Source organism: Suricata suricatta, chromosome 2 (assembly GCF_006229205.1).
Source record: "Suricata suricatta isolate VVHF042 chromosome 2, meerkat_22Aug2017_6uvM2_HiC, whole genome shotgun sequence".
Taxonomy (NCBI): Eukaryota; Metazoa; Chordata; class Mammalia; order Carnivora; family Herpestidae; genus Suricata; species Suricata suricatta.
The window spans coordinates 124,467,330-124,485,795 of record NC_043701.1 but is presented as its reverse complement, the minus strand read 5'-3'; the positions used below and the strand labels follow the sequence as shown (position 1 = coordinate 124,485,795).

Here is an 18,466-nt window from a genome sequence, read left to right as displayed (position 1 = left end):
AGTAGAGAAAGGGTCAAAGTATTTTTCTATTTTTTAAAGTTGGGTAGGTAAAATTCTGGGGGACCTGAAAATGAGCACTGGGATGATTTCTGCCTAGCACAGAATGTAGGAAAGTCCAGACCACACAGAAGTGGCTCAGAGACACTCTTGCACAAGCAGGCCTACTTGTAAAACCAAAACCGGATGTAAAACAAAACAGAAGAGGAGGAAAATTCTCAAGTGCCTTTATTTTTGGTCCCAAAGTGAAGAAACAATCTTTTCTACAGACCAGAAATAATACCACTGTCTTTTATTGAATGAGATAAGTTAAAACATTACATTAATACTATCCATCATGGATTTTATCCTCTCAGAGACCATTAAAATTCCTGTAGTCATTAACACTTAAGTTCACGTAATCATTAAACAAACATTTATTGTACTAAGTGCTATAATGATGTTTTTGAAGGAATATAAAATAGAGGCAGTTATATGGAAACAGGAGAAAACAACACTTTGAGAGAAAAATAATTTTCCATGAATTAAGACCAAGAATTTGATATTATCAGTATAGTAGGCTTGTTAGATGAGGAAAATTTCTCAGGTAGGTGATTTATGTACTGGCCTCTGTAGTAGCTGGGGGTAGAGAAGAAAGAGTGTAAAGAAAGAAGGGCTTTTCAACTGGATGGAATACCATGATGGAGGGTTTTAATTGGAACCAATTCACTTAAGACAATGCCATGATCTTCTTTGCCTCAGATATTTTATAAGAAAAAAATAATACATAGATCCCAAAATTGATGCAGATTTTGATCCTATAACTTGACTGTGAGCAACTTCAATTTTAATAAAACTTGTTCCTACTTTAGATATACTTTTGGAAAATTTTAAGTGAAGTGTATAGTACTAATTTTGCTACCAGTTTGTGTCATAGTCTGGGACTATGAGGTTATTAAAAATAAACAACTGGCAACAACAATCAATCAATGAAAGTTACAATTAAGAGCCCTAATATTCACCATAGGAAGTAAGTATTCTCTTTGCAAAGTCTAACAGTGGGCATTTTTAAATGGCTTTTGAGGTGTAAAGAATGGTCCCACTGCAGGGGTGTTTCTAGCCCATGTGAAATTCCTCCCAGACTCCTCTGTTCTTGTACTTAGTCTGCTCTCTCATAAGATCAGACAAGAAAAATCCATTATCTGATTTTGGCACATATTAAAGTATGCACAGTCCTTGTTAAAAATTTCCTTTTAGGGACAGTTCTCATGAGTGAATGCACAGTTGGTTTTGGGCTTCTCCCCTCCCTAGTGGGTTGGCACAGACAAAGGGCTCTGGGATGGATGTGATCACGGGGGTGGGGGGGGGGTAAGCTAGTAAAGAAAACCACCAGAAGGGTGGTGGTTGGAGTTGAACTAGCGACTTCTCAGGTGTTTAGGGGTTCTGTGGTCTGCAAGCGCACTGGGCACATTTGGAGGCATGTGTTGAGGCTGTCACATTGGCCACTCTTTCCCAGCCTGTATTAACACAACGCCCTTGCTGAGCAACCCAGAGGGAAATTGTGGGTGTTAAAGCCCACTTAGAGAAAGCAGTCTGTGTGAAAGAGGATAGACCATCCTTAAACAGTGAGACACCCTTTGGGGGCTCATGAAAGGGTATCTTGACCCTGTTTCTTGATTTCCATAAAAATAGGCCTATTATTATAAAGTGCCCTGGAAATTTTATTGAAGATACTCAAGGCAGTTGAACGTGAGATTGTGAAACTAGTATCCTTACAACTTCAATCCACCTGTCTAGAGTAGGGAATACTGAAGGATGAGATAAAAATAAAATCATGATCCACATCAAAGTAATATTGGAACATTATTTTTGCTTCACTTAAATATTATCTATTTTCAGATTTATGCATATAATTAGAAGACTAGAATTCTCATTGTTTGCAGAGAGGAAAGCTAAACAGGGTTGTGGGCAATAGCATGGCTACTTTTTCCATTTGCTCACTTATATTGTAATACGTTTTCTGAGATGAATTAATCTTACTTTCTTAATAAGAAAGCACTGTCATTTTTAGAAAAAAGAAAATGGAATCCTGATTTTAGACTAATGGTAAGCTAAAGTAAATAAGATCTCTTGTAGGGCTAAATTGCTAAATGTCGCAACATAATGATTTTGTGGAAAACATTGTAATTTGTTGAAATGACAACTTTTTATAATAAATAATATTTTATTTTTGGATGAGAAGAACTGAAGAAGAATGAAGATAGACCTTTAACAGCTCAGGACAGTATCTAGCATGTAGCAAATAAACATCTCTATTTGGTAAACAAATAAGTACATAAACAAATAGAGATTAAAAAACCTCCAAGATAATATTCCTTCCATGTACTTTAGAGAGAACTGGTAGGTTGGATAAGGGCTGACGTTTCAAAACCAAAACCAAAACCAAAATCAAAATCAAAACTGAAACACCAAACTTCTGTGGAGAGAAAGAATATCTTTAGGAAATGCTTAATCTAAAAAAAAAAAGCTAAGCCAAATAATTTGTCATTAAAGTATTAATGTTGCACAGATTCTGTATTCTGATAGAATAATACCAATCAGTATAGTAACTCTGAGTCTCTAAGGGCAGATGGCAAATTAGTAAATTTTATAAAAATTTCCCACTTGGACATATCTTCTGAATTTATCAGTTTTTGTTAGCTTGTGAAAAAATAGGATATCTTATATTTATAAACAAGTATCCAGAAACCTGATTTAAGTTATTTCTGGGTTGGCTAAACCCCTCTATGGTATTAGACTTCATACAAAGTACTTGTCATTGAGTTACTTCTGATGCCACTAAGACATAAAGACTGGAGTAAAATTATTTGATATCTCCTAAGAAAAGGAATGCTATTTGATTAATTACATAGAAAAAGGTGGGGTCACACCTAGCTTTTAATTTTTAGAGTCCAGATTCTCCTTGGTTTAAAAAATGAATTGCACTGACAATGCATGATCAAGAATATAGCAAACCTTCCAACTAATAAGTAATGGTTAGAATGTCACCTTGAAATATTAAATGTTTCATAGTAGCAAAACAATATTATATTCATATAAGAACAGAGTAATTAATTTCCTTCAATAAAACTTCTGATCAAATTCCATTTACGATATTTCCAGAGGAGATTTCTAGCCAAACCAGCAACAGATTGTCAAGAAAGTAGAATGAAGTAACCAAGGCTTTATCAAATCAATAAATATTTATGGAGAACCCATTTTGGGCCAGGTGCTGTGGGAGGGGCTGAGGGCGTAATGATGCACTCACAGTTTTTGTGCTTATACTACTTACAATTGCCAGGAGACAACTGACAGCAAACATGGACACATGCGTGCACACACATACAATTATAAATTTTAAGGACCTATAGGGTAAAAGTGAAGACAAGCATAATGAGTAAATCTAATTTAGACTGGAGGGATGAAGAAAGTTTGCTGTAGAGTCCCATATACCTGACATGTGCTATGAGAAGGAGATAAACAGGAGGAAAGTGGGAGTAATGAGATATTTCAAGGGAGAGAATACATGTGTGAAGGCCTGAGTTTGGAAGGCACGTAGTTTTTCTCTAGAACTGAATGAAAAACCATGTTATAGGAGCACAGTGAGGAAAAATGGGAAGCAACAAAGCCCAAGAGGCAGGCTGGGCCCTGACCATGCGACATTTTATAGGTCATCATGGGCAAATGGCCCATGCAAACCACAACTGTATAACAGTAATTGCCTTAACCTCAAATGGAGTCAAGGGTGATGATGTCCTCAGCAGTGCAAACCATTCTCTTTGATTCAAGATGTCTTAAATAGCTTTAGTTTGAGGAATTATAGTTTGAAAATAGGATCGACTGTGAGTTATTTGAAGAAAAGTCTTCTAAACTGGTTCCCTCTGGGTAGATACCAGATATATAGCTGTGAGTTTACTTGCAGAATGGAGCCTAGACAAGGGAGTAACTCACATGTATTAAGCACGTATACCATTAAGCACACACTGTTTCATTTAATCCTCACTCCCATCCTAGGAGGTGAATATTATGGTCTCCATTTTTTAGATGAGGACACTGAGTCACAGGGAAGATAGTGAATTCCTTGGAAGAGACAAGATTCAAATTTGAATCTCATAGGCTTGTGAAATTTCTACTGCAGTGTAATAATTCCTCAAAGGACACAACTCCAGGAGCATGCTAGATCTCCTGAAATGGGAATAAAAGGTCCTTGTAGATGCCAGTAACCTCCATTCATTCCTCTTAGTCCTCCCCTTATTCTTAAATTCACAAATTCAAACATTTAAGCATTTGCTTAATAGGCATTTATTAAAGACATAGTAAGACACCTGATATCACTGAAAAGAGGCAAAGATGAATGAGAAGTAATAGGGAAGGGACATAAATATATACAAGACTCTAAATCTCCCTTCAGGGAGCCTATATTAGGAAAGCTAAGGCTTATACACACATAACCATGAAATAGTGGGGAATGTGTTCCATCACAAGAGAAATATAAGAAAAGACTAATTCCTGCTATGCTTCTGAAATACAGGTAGGCTGTTGATGGGTAGAGATGTAAGAGGATAGCAGTTCAAAGCAGGCAGTCATAATTTGGAAAGATATTTGCTCTAAAGCCATATCAGGACCTTTCTTCTCAAATTAACCAAGCTAATGGAGCATAGAGTACTTGGTTCTTAACAGGGACACATAGTCTAACAAAACATATGCTATATATGGCTGAAATGTAATCCTCATATCCAAAATACAATATATTTAGGCACATTTTAATACTTCCCTAGATAATGGAGATTTCTATTTTCTCCTTAAGTTTTGCTGTTGTTTTAATTCAATTTCAACTTTACAATGACCACACCCTGCTACAGAGAGAGGAAGGAGAGAAGGAAACTCTTGATGCTCCTTTGCTATTATTCACTTTGAGGTGCTATGCATTTCACCAGTAACTCTACCTGGAAGCCTCCTGAAATTGCAGCAAATCTTCTCAAGTGTAGGGTTAAGAGGATGGGACATGCGAAGAGAAAGGCTATGGACTGAGTTGAATACGGTAAATTATTGGGCTCTCAGTGTGATTGCTTCTTTCTACTCACTTTTCACTTATGTCAAGAAGTCTGAGAAGATGAACTGAAGTGAAGGGAACTTTACAGAAGATAGTTTGTTTTGTTTTGAGGCTATGGCACAGGAAGAGAAAGGGGAAATGGAAAGAATACAGTATGGAAGCTTTGAATATCAGATTATGGAATTTGGATTTTCTGTGGCAGGTAACATAGAAGTTCTTGGATCTTGAAGTTTTTTGTTTTTGGTGTTTTGATATAACCAGATTCCTAATTAGAAGTACTTGAAATAGGATAGTATTTTATTTTTCAATTTTAGAAATAAGTCTCATGCATAGAAGATGTTAGAGTTGTTATCTGTTTAACCTCATTCAAGAGGTATTTTATACGTTCAGTATACAGTGTCCCTAGATATCATTCTAATGATACTGTTAAGGGCGTCAATCCCAAAATCAATCCCAAGAGAGCCAGCAAAACTGCAGTCCAGTCAAAATTTGGCATAGCAGGACAAACATTTACATATTCCAAATGTTCTTGTAACTGGAATTCATTTCCTTTCTCAGTTGCACGAAGGAAATACTCTCTCCTGGTGTTTCCCTTGATATGTAAGGTCAAGTAATTAATTTCCTCCTTTTTAAAAAAGGATATTCAACATAGGACTTTTGCTCTCTGTTGCCCAGTCATCTGCCAAGATTTCAATAATATCATGATCCATAATCTTTGTTTCAAAATTGGTTCTTTGCAGGAAATCAAAGATAGAGGAATTTCTATATTAAATACTGATTTTTTAAAGAATTCTTTTTCTTTTTTCCTTTCTTCCTCCTTCCCCCCAGAAATTAAAAGGCAATATTAATGAAAGGGTTAAGAGCCTTTAAAAGTTCATTCTAGATTTTTTCTCTCACTTGGGTTTGCTCACTTTTTTCTCCTGGGTTGTAATAATATGGTTTTAATACAAACTCATCTTGAATAATTGTATTTGTTGAGGAATTAACATTTCTAATTTTTAGGTCATTTTAAACATCACATGGATATACTAAAAGTATTTTAACAAAATTATATTAGCTTACAATTTTGATTTTGAGATGGTCTATAAAACAATAGTCCAACCTAAAAAGAAGTGCAATTTGAAGAAATAAATTTGGAAAGTATATTATTTTTATCTTTTTAAAAAAATACTTTAGTGTTTATTTTATTTTTGAGAAAGACAGACAGAGCATGAGTGGGGCAGAGACAGAGAGGGAGACACAGAATCTGAAGCAGGCTCCAGGCTCTAAGCTGTCAGCACAGAGCCCGACGCAGGCTCCAACTCAGGAATAGTGAGATCATGACCTAAGCTGAAGTCAGATGCTTAACCAACTGAGCCACCCAAGCACCCCTATATTATTTTTACCTTATTTCAAATATCTAAATACATATTTTCATGATATAATGTCCTATAAAAATACTGGTACTAGTTCCCTATTATGGTGTGCCCACCTCTGCCAAGCACTGCTTTACAGGAAGTATAATAGAGACCTCTGTGGGATAAATGTGACCACTATGGACTGAATTGTGCTTCCCATAAATTCATATGTTGAAGCTCTAACCCTTAATGTGACTCTATACTGAGATAGAAGTTTTAGGAAGTTATTAAGGGTAAATGAAGTCATAAAGATAAGATCGTAAGCCAATAAGATTGGTAGACTTTTAAGAGAAGTGATCTCTATTTCTCTCTGTGTGATGTGCGTGTGCCCCAAGGAAACGTTGTGTGAACACACAGCAAGAAGGTGGCTTCCAAAAACCAGGAAGAGAGACTTCACCATACCCCAATCATCTTTGAACCCTGATTTTAGACTTCCAACCTCCAGAACTGTGAGAATATAAATTGTTGTTTAAGCTACCCAATCTGTGGTATGTTGGTATGACAATCCAGGATGACTGATACAGGGATTGTCCCCATTTTGTGGGTTAGGAAGCAAACTGAGAGTCACCGGCAAAACTGATATTTGAACCTGAATATTTTTTACTATAAAAACCCACTATTTGGACTGCCCTCTGAATTTTGAGCCAGAAAATAATGAATGTAGATAGGCTTTTAAAAAAATTACCAATCATGTTGTGTGTTGCTGTTTGTTTGCATTTTTATTTTTACTAGGTTTAGCAAATATACACAAAGTCAGTTGATTTTGCTCATTCCTATTCATTATCATCTGAGTTTCATTTTCTAGCAGGATGTTGCTATTTGAGCTCTAAGAATTCTAGGTTAATATTAAAAATATGTAGCCAATTTTCCTGAAATTGCAAAGCTAAGAAATCCAAGAAGATTTACTATTGCCTTATTTGCTATCTGTAAAACATATTAAACACAAAATATCCAGTTTTGTGCCTGCAAGTCATTGGCAGTGTCCCATTAAACCATATTAAAATTAACTTCTATTAATTGGATTAGAAATTCAGTGAGAATGACAGCTGCTAGTGCCTTTTGCAGTTACTTTGTTTCTTTATAATCCATATGGCAGAAATCACATCATGCTTTTTTTCCCCATTGAAATAAACACTTAGGAGAAAAAGGATTGACTGGATGTGATCAGGGTATGTGCATTTGTTTTGTTTCTTTTCTTTTTTCTTTCTTTTTTTTTCGGTAAAAACTGAACTATCTTTTTCTCTTCCTCCACAGGTTTTCACCAGCCATATTTTTATATCTGCTTAGCATTGTTCCGTCATTATGGCTTCTTGAAATGCACCATGAGACCCAGGTATGTCCTTTTGGAAAGTAGGAAAGTGGAAAATTCATCAATAAACTACTTTCATACTATAATCCAATTTGTTTCAGAAATGCACTTCTCAGAGAAATTGGAGTTATCAAGAATTGAATAAGTAAGAGGCCGTTAGCAAAAGAAAGTGAATTCACAATCTGTCAAAACCAATAAAAGCATTACATTTAAGTTTTAAAATTACATAATTAATTAACGATTTATGTTAGAGATCTTGTTCCTAAACCTGCTAATATGCTGGAGTTTATATGGGGGGGGGGCAGGCTGTGTATAAAATTTGGTTTTAAACTTTGCAGATTTAATGAGTTTCTATATTGTACTAAGAATGGGCAGGGCTCAGTAATCCAGCATCTTATGAAATGACATTTTTAACAATAGCAAAAACAAAATAGAAACCCATTGTCTATACCCTGATAATCAAAATACAAACAAACATTCAGGAGCTTTTTGAAATAAATAGTCTATCTTAAAATACAGGCCCTACAAATTACAAAAGATTCCTTTTGAGAGTCCCAGGATTTGTTTTAGTGAAATAAGAATTCTATTCTGGAGTCAGACACTCAGGGAAAAGGAGAGGAGTATGGGACCCATCATTAAGAAAGGTGGGCTATATGTATGAGGACCATGCTGACTTAAAAAAGACAGTTTCCAATAAGAGTCCCTAATCTATATATAGAGGAAGAGCTACTAAGTTTTAAGTGAGTTGCTTCTTACATGGGCAACCCTAAGTCACAGGCTCTGGAATAAACTCAATCTGTTGTTAATGCTCAGGACTGTGGATGGCAGACCCCATCAGATTCCAGCCTGGATTTACGTCTCCAAGGCTCAGATTATGGGAGTAGGTTTTAGATGAACTGTAGCTATGGTATAATGTAATTTTAGTACCTTTAATGATAAAATGCTTTAGTCAAGATAAGACTTTGCCCCTTTATGGATTGGGGCCATAGTTGGCCATTTTATAATACAGTTAAGCCTCTTATATGTTTTTCAGATATTCAAACCGCATCTGGAAAATGTTTGCTCCAAATTTTAGGCACACACAAGGGAATTTAACTCCATGGACTATTTTTGAAGAATTCCCAAGCACATACCAATAAAAAAGGCATAAGAAAACCTCTAGCTGCCTTAAATCTCCCATTTAAAAAGTATTAAAGTCATAGGCTGTCTTTATGTCTATAGCAAAAATACTTTTGTAACAATAGATTGGCTGGTTCAAGTTATCATGGTTTTTAAAAACTGTAGCATGAGGAGTCAGAGGGCTGTTTCAATTTCCTTACTACTCACCACTCTCAGGGTTCTGGAAATAAGCTCTGGTGATTTGAATCATTTCTTTCCTTCACATCCAATTCTATAACATGACTATCATCCACAATAACAATTCATTTCCCCAAATGCTTTTATAATATAAATGTGTTGCACAGTTAATTGATATACAGGTCAAATCCCATTACAACAAATAGCATGCAACCAAAAGCTCTCTTTTTAATAAAAAAAAAAAGATTTTTGAGCCCCAGGCAGTACCTTTCTAATTTTCATACTGCAAACGAAATTGGACCTTTAGTAGTAATGGATTTGACTCCTTTTGACACTAGGAATTAAAATGAATGCCCAAGATTGAATTGGGCATGGTGAGCAGAGATGGAAGTAGAAAAAAGTAAGAGAAAGACAAAACAGTACTGGAATTGCATTTAAAGAAACAAGAAATGGTAGAATAAAGGGAGGGAACAGCAATTCTCTTAGTACATTCATGTGAACATTTTTGGTTGTGATGATAACCACTTTTTTTTTCCCAAAGCAGTTCCAAATACATTTTCTCCTTTATGAACTCAGCGGCTCCATAAGTTAGGCATGGTACATATATTTCTATTTTATAAAAAAAAAAAAAAAAAGGACCCTGAGACTCAGAAAGGTTAAGTAATTTTCTCAAGGCCACACAGCTAATCAGTAATACTTCTGGGGCTTAGCACCTAGGTCTTGATCCCTACTCTATTAACTCACACTGCCTTTCTGAGTTATGTGTTCTATGTTTTACAGGAGTTTGAATCAAAATCATCTGACTTTTTTTTCATGACAGGAAAGAATAATTAATTTCTTTTCATATTTCCATGTATTCTACATCCTAAATGTTCTAACCTATGTCTTGGCCTTAGTAAAACACCTGACCTATTCCTCTTAAATGATCAATTCTGTGCCTTCATTTCTGAATCTGGCTAGGTCTACATAGCTGGAAACAACTATGATTGTAACTCTTAGGTCTATTTATGTAGTGGCAAAATTAAAGCACTAAAAACTTTCTCGTCTTGAAGGTGTTATAGTCAGGTTTGACCCAAAAGAATATTTTTGAAGCTAATAAGAGTTTTTAAGACATAGCCAATGAAAAAGTGGTTTGTTGGCACCCAGATCATCTACATGACTCAACTATACAATGTGAAATGTAAACACCATTACCATAAAAACAATACAAGTTGGGATAGGTTGTAGGAATCAAGCAAGTTGTTCTTTGCAGTCCTAATGCAGTGCCACTTAAAGGAAAATCACATCATTTTGTAACAAGTAGAATTAAAAGAACATAATGGGACTCAGATAAGTTGTAATATCTTAATATGGACTACAAAGATATTTGCTACTGCAGTGCAGGTGACTTTATTTAAATAATGAGCTATCTATGGATTTTTGGTGATAAGGATGTAAAAGAAACATATGAAGGTCACCACTTTTAATATACACTGTGCTTTCATGCCTACAAATAAAGTGGTCAAAATTTGTTTCCCATTGCCCATTTGATTTTCGCAAAGCTACTATGCAATGAGGATTTGCTGCTTGGTTCAAAGATTTAATTTTTTATCTTCATTATCTTTTCTTGGAGGCTTAGCTGTACAGAAAAATATTGTGTTCAAACAGCTGGATTTTTGCTCTTAGAGATATGGCACATAGCCATTTTTCCTAATTATTCTTGTCATTTCATCCATTACAGTAGTTGTTTTGGTGGAGAGTAGGAAAAAAATAGCTTTTTGACAACCTTTTTTTTTTTTTTACTTTTTCAAGTAGTTTTAGAATGATCAATGCAGTATCCAAAATAATTAAGAAAAATATAGTTCTTACGGTGTTAGCATTAAAAAAAATAGTTTCTCTCTAAACCCAAATACGTGACTCTGGATATGTGGTGTGTTGGCAGTGGTGATGGTAGTGCTGTGTGTATATGTTTGTGTATGTTTCAAAAGTATGTTAGCCCTGCAGATGTTTTTTAAAAAATTCGACCTTTTTTTTAGAACAGTTTGTGAAATAAGCAGTATCTACAGTTATATTTTCAAGTGCCACCCCTTTTCTCTCTTATAAATCTTTTCTCAAACTCAGATTGGATAAAAATCATGCATAGTTCACTTGCAGAAATTTACATGCAAAATGAAAGAAAGAATAAGAGGGGTAAAACATTTAGTTTAGGTCTTTGTCAAGTTTTCCATAAACTTAAATTGCTCTTCAAACTGACACTAAAATGTATATTTTGATGGGTGAACATGATAAATTGTTTTGGTTGTTACAGTGCTTAACAGGCAAGATTGAATGTAATTGAATTACCTACTTAAGCAAATGGTATTTTAGAAAAAGAGTCTTCTGGACAAGAAATAAACTCTAAGAATGAATGCTTTTTCCAGGATCATACATGTTTTAATGTTGTCATTGGTTGTTGATTTGCTTTGTGATTGTTCTATGATTCAAGAAAGGAAATCCAACTATCACCATAAATTTTACAGTTCTCAAATACAAACATCAGTTTTCAGAGAACTCCAACAAACAATCCTAAAATTTGTCTGGATCTACCTAAGACGCCAAATAGCCAAAGCAATCTTAAAAAAAGAAAAGCAAAGGTGGAGGTATTACAATTCTAGACTTTAAGTTGTATTAGAAGATTGTAGTGATCAACACAGTGTGGTACTGACACAAAAACAGACACATGGACCAATAGAACAGAATACAAAATCCAGAAAAGAACCCACTGCTGTATGGTCAACTAATCTGTGACAAAACAGGAAAGAATATCCAATGGGAAAAAGACAGTCTTTTCAACAAATGGTGTTAGGAAAACTGGAAGCAACATGCAGAAAAATGAACCTGGACCACTTTCTTACACCACACACATGAATAAATTCAAAATTGATGAAAGACCTAAATGTGAGACCTGAAACCATAAAAATCCAGGAAGAGACACCAGCCACTAACTTCTTTGACATCAGCTGTAGCAATTTTTTTCTAGATATGTCTCCTGAGGTAACAGAAACAAAAGCAAAAATAAACTACTGGGACTATGTCGAAATAAAAGTTTCTGCACAGTGAAGGAAGCAATCAACAAAACTCAGAGGTAACCCACTGAATGGAAGATATGTTTGGAAATGGCATATCTGAGAAGGGATTGGTATCCAAAATATATAAAGAACTTCTAAAACTCAACACCCAAAAAACAAATAATCCAATAAAAAGTGGGCAGAAAACACGAAAAAACATTTCTCCGAAAAAGACATAGCTATGATCCAGCAATTGCACTATGAGGTATTTACCCAATGAATGCAAAAACACTAATTCAAAGGAATACATTTATAGCAGAATACTTTTAATAGCCCAATTATGGAAGCAGTCCAAGTGTCCATTGATAAATGAATAGATAAAGGAGAGGTGGTGTATATATTTAATAGAATATTATTCAGCCATAAAAAACAATCAAGTCTTGCCATTTGCAACAACATGTATAAAGCTAGAGAGTATAATGTTAAGTGAAATAAGTCAATCAGAGAAAGTCAAACACCATATGATTTCACTCATATGTGGAATTTAAGAAAAATATCAGACTATCAAATGGGGGGAAAAAAGAGAGACAAACCAAAAAACAATTATAGAGAACAAACTGATGGTTACCAGAGGTGGGGAGGCGATGAGTTACATAGATGATTAGGATTAAGGAGTGCACTTGTGATGAACACTGGGTGGTATGTGAAATTGTTAAATCACTATATTGTTCACCTGAAACTAATATAACACTGTATGTATATTGATTAGAACTAAAATTAAAACTTAAAAATTCTATAGCTCTGCACAATGAACTTGGAGCCTCTACATCCTCATAGACTTGTGGGAAAATAAAACATGTACAGTTGACTCTTTTCTTATATTAATTGAAAAGTGGTTTTCTACTTGTAGTGTAGACTACAATCTAATTTTTGGAAATGTTTATTTATGTGTGTAGACTGCGTATATCTAATCAGAATCTCTTAGATAATTGAAGCCATTTTGAACTCTACTTATTGTGGGTTTTTTTTTTTAACATAGTGCCTTTTTACAAAATTCTTAGTATTGCAGTACCCAATCTGAAGGAATGTCACAAAATACCAGCAGCAAAGAAAACTTCAATCAAACGCTGATGTTAAGCAAACAATCCAATGGAGCAGATGATCTCATTAAGACGGTGAGAGCTTTTTCCACTGTATTTTAAAGGATCTAGCAAATCACCTTTTTATTTGGCAAGAATAACATGCTCTACACCTTTCAGCTCTTTGTTTCTTAAGGAAATTTGCCAATCATTTAATCGTTTGCTCAGGATTTTGCAAAATAATTGTACTTTTATACTTATTAAACACATTTAACATGCATAATGGTCATATGTATCTAACATACATATACGTTAATAGGTATATTTAACTTGCAGCGTTAAGTAACCTTTAACACTTAGGTCAGAAAATATATACACAAAGGGAGGTCTATATTTTTGGTCAAAGAATCATATAGTGAAAAGATTAGGATTTGGCCTATATGTATATTAGTTTACCTTATTAAAGTAGGGAAGATTTTCAAGAAAAATAGTATTACTTCTTTGTTCTTTACATACCTGATATTTGTCAAACTAACCATGGCCTATCAGGTAAAGATATATGGGGGAGAGTCACGGCCCAGGTCCCATACCAATTAGCCATGGTTTCAACAATAAGATAGATTATGGATTCTAAGAGATTTAATTCAATCTAATTCAACAAGATTCTAAATCAAGCTCCAGTCATAGCTGGCTGATATCACTTTGAAAAAATTACTTAATTTCTCTGTATCTCCATTTTCTTCTGACAGTGGAAAGTTATATTTACCCCACTAATATACTTCCTATAAGAATTCAGTAGGATGTATGGGGCACCTGGTGGCTCAGTCCATTAAGTGTCACACTTTGGCTCAGGTCATGATCTCAAGGTTTGTGAATTTAAGCCCCACATTGGACTCTGTGGTGACAGCTCAGAGCCCGGATCATGCTTCAGATTCTGTGTCTCCCTCTTTCTCTGCCCCTCCCCTGCTCACACACTCTCTCTCAAAAATAAGTAAACGTAAAAAATTAAAAAAAAAGAATTGAGTAGAATGTATATGAAGTCTCATAAGAGAAATATGAAATAGTGTGTAAATGAAAGATCACTGATGTTCATGCATGGCTTCAATCAGGTCAGCATCCTGTCTTGTCTTATCCTGCCTTTACCTGTACATCAGTAAGCAATCAAGAGAGGTAAATAGATTTGCACAAACATAGTTAAGTTACTTGTATAAATCAGTTAGAAAATCAACTCTCCAATCCACTGGAACCAATATTCCCATAGTTTTAAAAGATTATAGCCTCTGAAGGCCAGTAATATATTTTAAAACTGATTTAGTAGTTAAATAGGCAAGAGATATTATTCAGAATATAGGAAAGGGCTGTAAATTTTTCTCAGAGTCCAAGATGAAGGGCAGAATAAAATTTGGTTGCTAGCTTATAGATTTTTTAATTATGTTAAATGTTCAAAATAAAAATAACAACTATAGTTATTCTCTTTCTTTACACTGATGTAATTAATAAATATTATTATACATTTTCTTATTTGATGTAGTAGTGTTTTAGAACAATAAAACCAAGAGATTTGTACCATGTTAAAATATTCCCAGATTACTAAATTCCAACTGGAAATCTCTAAAAGAAAAATACAAGATTTTTTTGTGATTTTAGTATGGTGTTTAAAAAAGTTTGCTATGTGTTGTGTTATACTTTGTTACAGAGAAAGTAAAATGAGAAATGATGTTTAAAACATTATCAGATTGGCTTTTTAATTACCAAATGCTACAATCCTACTAGCAAGTGTGAGGTTTAAATTACTTCTTCTTATAAGGCTGCCCTACTCTAAGGACCATCTTAGCCTATTGTCTCCCAAGTATTCAGTTGAAAGGAGCTTTATTTTCTTTAATAAGTGAAGAAATATTTTATGCAAATAACCTTCCACAAAAGATGTGAATTGAAAGCCAGGGTGAAGAAGGCTTCCCTCTACAAGGTGGTAGCTCACAACCCTTCTCTCCCTATGACATTTCTGTTACACAGGCCAGAGTTTTTGTAAGTAACTTATCCACAGTATGTGAGAAAGTTTGGACTTTGGGACTCCATCAGACATTCTTGTTAATGCTCATAATTGGAAGATGGCTTCTACCCATTGGAGGTGGGATTACTCGGGACCAACTCTCTCAACTTCTCCTTATGTTTGTGGGGACAGCTGCGGACATACTGGAATTCACAAGTGAGACACTGGAAGAACAAAATGTGAGGTAAGTAGGCCTGCAAGGTCAGGCCCTCAAACTTGTCTATTTATTCTATTATTTACAGAACAAATATAAGAATCTCCAGTCTATCATTTGACCAGTGATCCCAGGCACGAGCCCAGTTTATATGTGTAGGTATATATGTAGGTTATATATGTATATATGAACTTCCTAATAAAGAAAATGGGCAAACAATATTTCCTTTGGGTGAAAAACATGTAGAGAAAAGCTCTACATGTCTGTGTGACCGTACTTAGGTGATGCCATAGTGAGCAGTAAACCTGGAGGTAGAATGACCATCCACAGCTCCTCTTTCATATTCTCAAGTGTCCAGAATGCCCCCATCATAATATTCTCTTCTAGAGCAAAGCATAGCTACCATTCCAGGAAAGCACCTAGAAAAGACACAGAGAAATCTCTCCTTTACCCAGTTGAGAATTTATATTCCCTGGTGTGATGGAGAATGGGGCAGATTAGGGCTTTTTTTTTTTTACTAAATTTTATTTTTAGTCCATTTTGTTCAAAGAGCCCAAAGGCTTTCTGGTATAGTTGCCTATAAATTAAAACTTATTGAGTTGGTACTTTTATTTTTGCCACAAGCAAATAAACTAAGAATCCATGATCACATCTGTTTATGGAACTAGTTTCTTACCTTTAGGGATTTAAGTCTAAGTGCCTGAATGTACTTTCAGCTTCGGTTGTTTTGCACTATGCTATAAAAATAAATTGCAATGAAGCTGGCTTTTAATGCTACAGTTTACTTTATGCTGTGTTTCTCAAATAACGAAACATAAAGCTGAGCAAAATGCTCTAACTTACTGAGTAAACTTAATATCCCAATTATAGCACAAAGTGTATCTGTAATCATAGGTTACCTGTATATGATCATTTCCTGTTCCATTTACACTAATTTTTCTTATGCTTTATTAAGTACACATAGAATTTTTAAAAAATTCAATTTAAGTTGATCCATTGTCCTCAAAATGTTGATTTCAGCTTTGTATTTTCAATACCTTACATTTGGTCAGTGCTTTATTTATATTGCATAACAAATTTTCAGATACATTAGGGGTCAGATACAATACAATGGGGTTATAAGAAAAGATGAAAAAATCATGACCAATCACATAAAAACAGTAAGCAACTATAGACATAGTGACAGCAACATAAAAATATAAATATGGCTAGGTATAGCTATATAGAAATAAACATATATATGCTAAATATCTGGGAAATGTGAGAGATACAGGGTAGGAAATGGAATATTCAGGAGGGATATGTTTTGTAGGAATAGTAATAAAAATGTGAGAAACGAGCACTGGGTGGCTCAGCCCGTTAAATGTCTGACTCTTATTTTGGCTCAGGTCATGATCTCGTGGATCCATGAGACCAAGCCCTGCATTGGGCTCCATTGTATCAGTCTGGAGCCTGCTTGGGATTCTCTTTCTCCCTGTCTCTCTGGCCCTCTCCTGCTTGCATGTGTGCTCTGTCTCTCTAAATAAATAAATAAATAAATAAATAAATAAATAAATAAATCGTTTTAAAAATAAAACTTAAGAAATGCTTAACGCAGCTATCTTAATGGTCTGTTTATTAGGTCCATCCACAAATGACAGCAAGGTGCATTTTATAGATGATTATTTGCCAATAGATGTTACATATTCAATAAGTAATCATTAAAATCTTAATTCCCCCTCCAAAAAAACTTTGAAAATCATGAGGTATAAATTCATTCATCACTGTAGGTTGATTATTTAGTATGTACCAGGCAATGGACTAGGAGATTGGAGAGCAAACTGTGAGTAAGTAGTGAGACAAATTCTGGACACACAGTAGTATCCCAATCCAGTAATTTCAGTTCAGCAAATTCTTCTGCCACATACAAATTAATCTGAACATTTCAAAAACCTTTTTTCCCCTCATTTAAAATTTTTTAAAATGTTTCTATTTATTTTTGTCAGAGAGAGAAAGAGAGAGAGAGAGAGTGCTTGGGATGGGACAAAGAGAGAGAGGACACGTAATCTGAAGCAGGCTCCAGGCTCTGAGCTGTCAGCACAGAGCCCTATGCGGGGCTTGAACCCATGAACCATGAGATCATGATCTGAGCTGAAGTTGGACCCTTGACTGACTGAGCCACCCAGGCACATCCATTTCCCTCATTTTAAATTTGTATTGTGTCCTCAGAAGGGACTAGATAAAGTATGCCTGGTTATTTTTTAAAATTTCTTTTTAGGTTTTATGGTCTCAGACTGAAGTCATTTTGGTTTTTTTTCCTTTTTTAAAATGCTTATTTATTGATTTTGAGAGAGAGAGAGAGAGAGAGAGAGAGAGAGAGAGAGAGAGAGAGAGAGAGTGTGAGTATAGGAGCAAGAGAAGGGCAGAGAAAGAAAGAGAGAAAGAATTCCAAACAGACCTTGCTCTGTCAGTGCAGAGCCCCATGTGAGGCTCAATCTCATGAACTGTGAGATCATGACCTGAGCCAAAATCAAGACTGAGCCACCCAAGCTCCCCTCATTTTATTTTTAATATAACTGCGTTGTGTCAGTGACCTTCTGTAGTCTCCACTCCCATGTGACTTCATCATTACTCAGACTCCAAAGTCAAGGCCTAGAAAGAATTTAGAATCTTTTCTCCTTCCTAAAGTCCACCTTCTGAGTTCTGATTTTGTCACTGGTATCATCTATACTGCAAGAGTAGACAGTGCAAATGTCTTCTTTTCTTCAGATGAGAGACTTAAACCCCTCCAACTGGGGCATAGCTTTCCCCTTTGCATTTTAATGATTGTCTTTTTTAAAAGACAATCAATAAAAAGAAATTTAAAATGCTTGTGAAGGCTGTTCACTTGTAATAGTAAAGGAGCTTACTTCTTTATAACTCACTTAGCATCGTCTATTTTTATAACATTTTATTTTCGATTTTTATTTAATTCCATAATCTGGGCTGACAGATTTAGGAGAAAACCTTCAATAATGTGTATACCACAATGATGTCTAGCTCTCTTTCCTAGAGCCTGGCTAAGTATCTCAAATCCAATTTTTTAAAACTTAAATCCATTTCTTTCTG

At 34.9% G+C, this 18,466-nt stretch overlaps 1 protein-coding gene across 1 annotated transcript in view; it reads left to right on the top strand.

The window, feature by feature from the left end:
• The window catches only part of TMEM26 (transmembrane protein 26), a 45,652-nt gene that overhangs the window by 6,890 nt on the left and 20,296 nt on the right, over positions 1 to 18,466 (top strand). Inside the window, exons 2-4 of the mRNA XM_029931734.1 lie at positions 7,720 to 7,798; positions 13,158 to 13,271; positions 15,189 to 15,409. Coding sequence (XP_029787594.1) covers positions 7,720 to 7,798; positions 13,158 to 13,271; positions 15,189 to 15,409 — 414 coding nt within the window. The remainder of the gene's footprint in view (positions 1 to 7,719; positions 7,799 to 13,157; positions 13,272 to 15,188; positions 15,410 to 18,466) is intronic.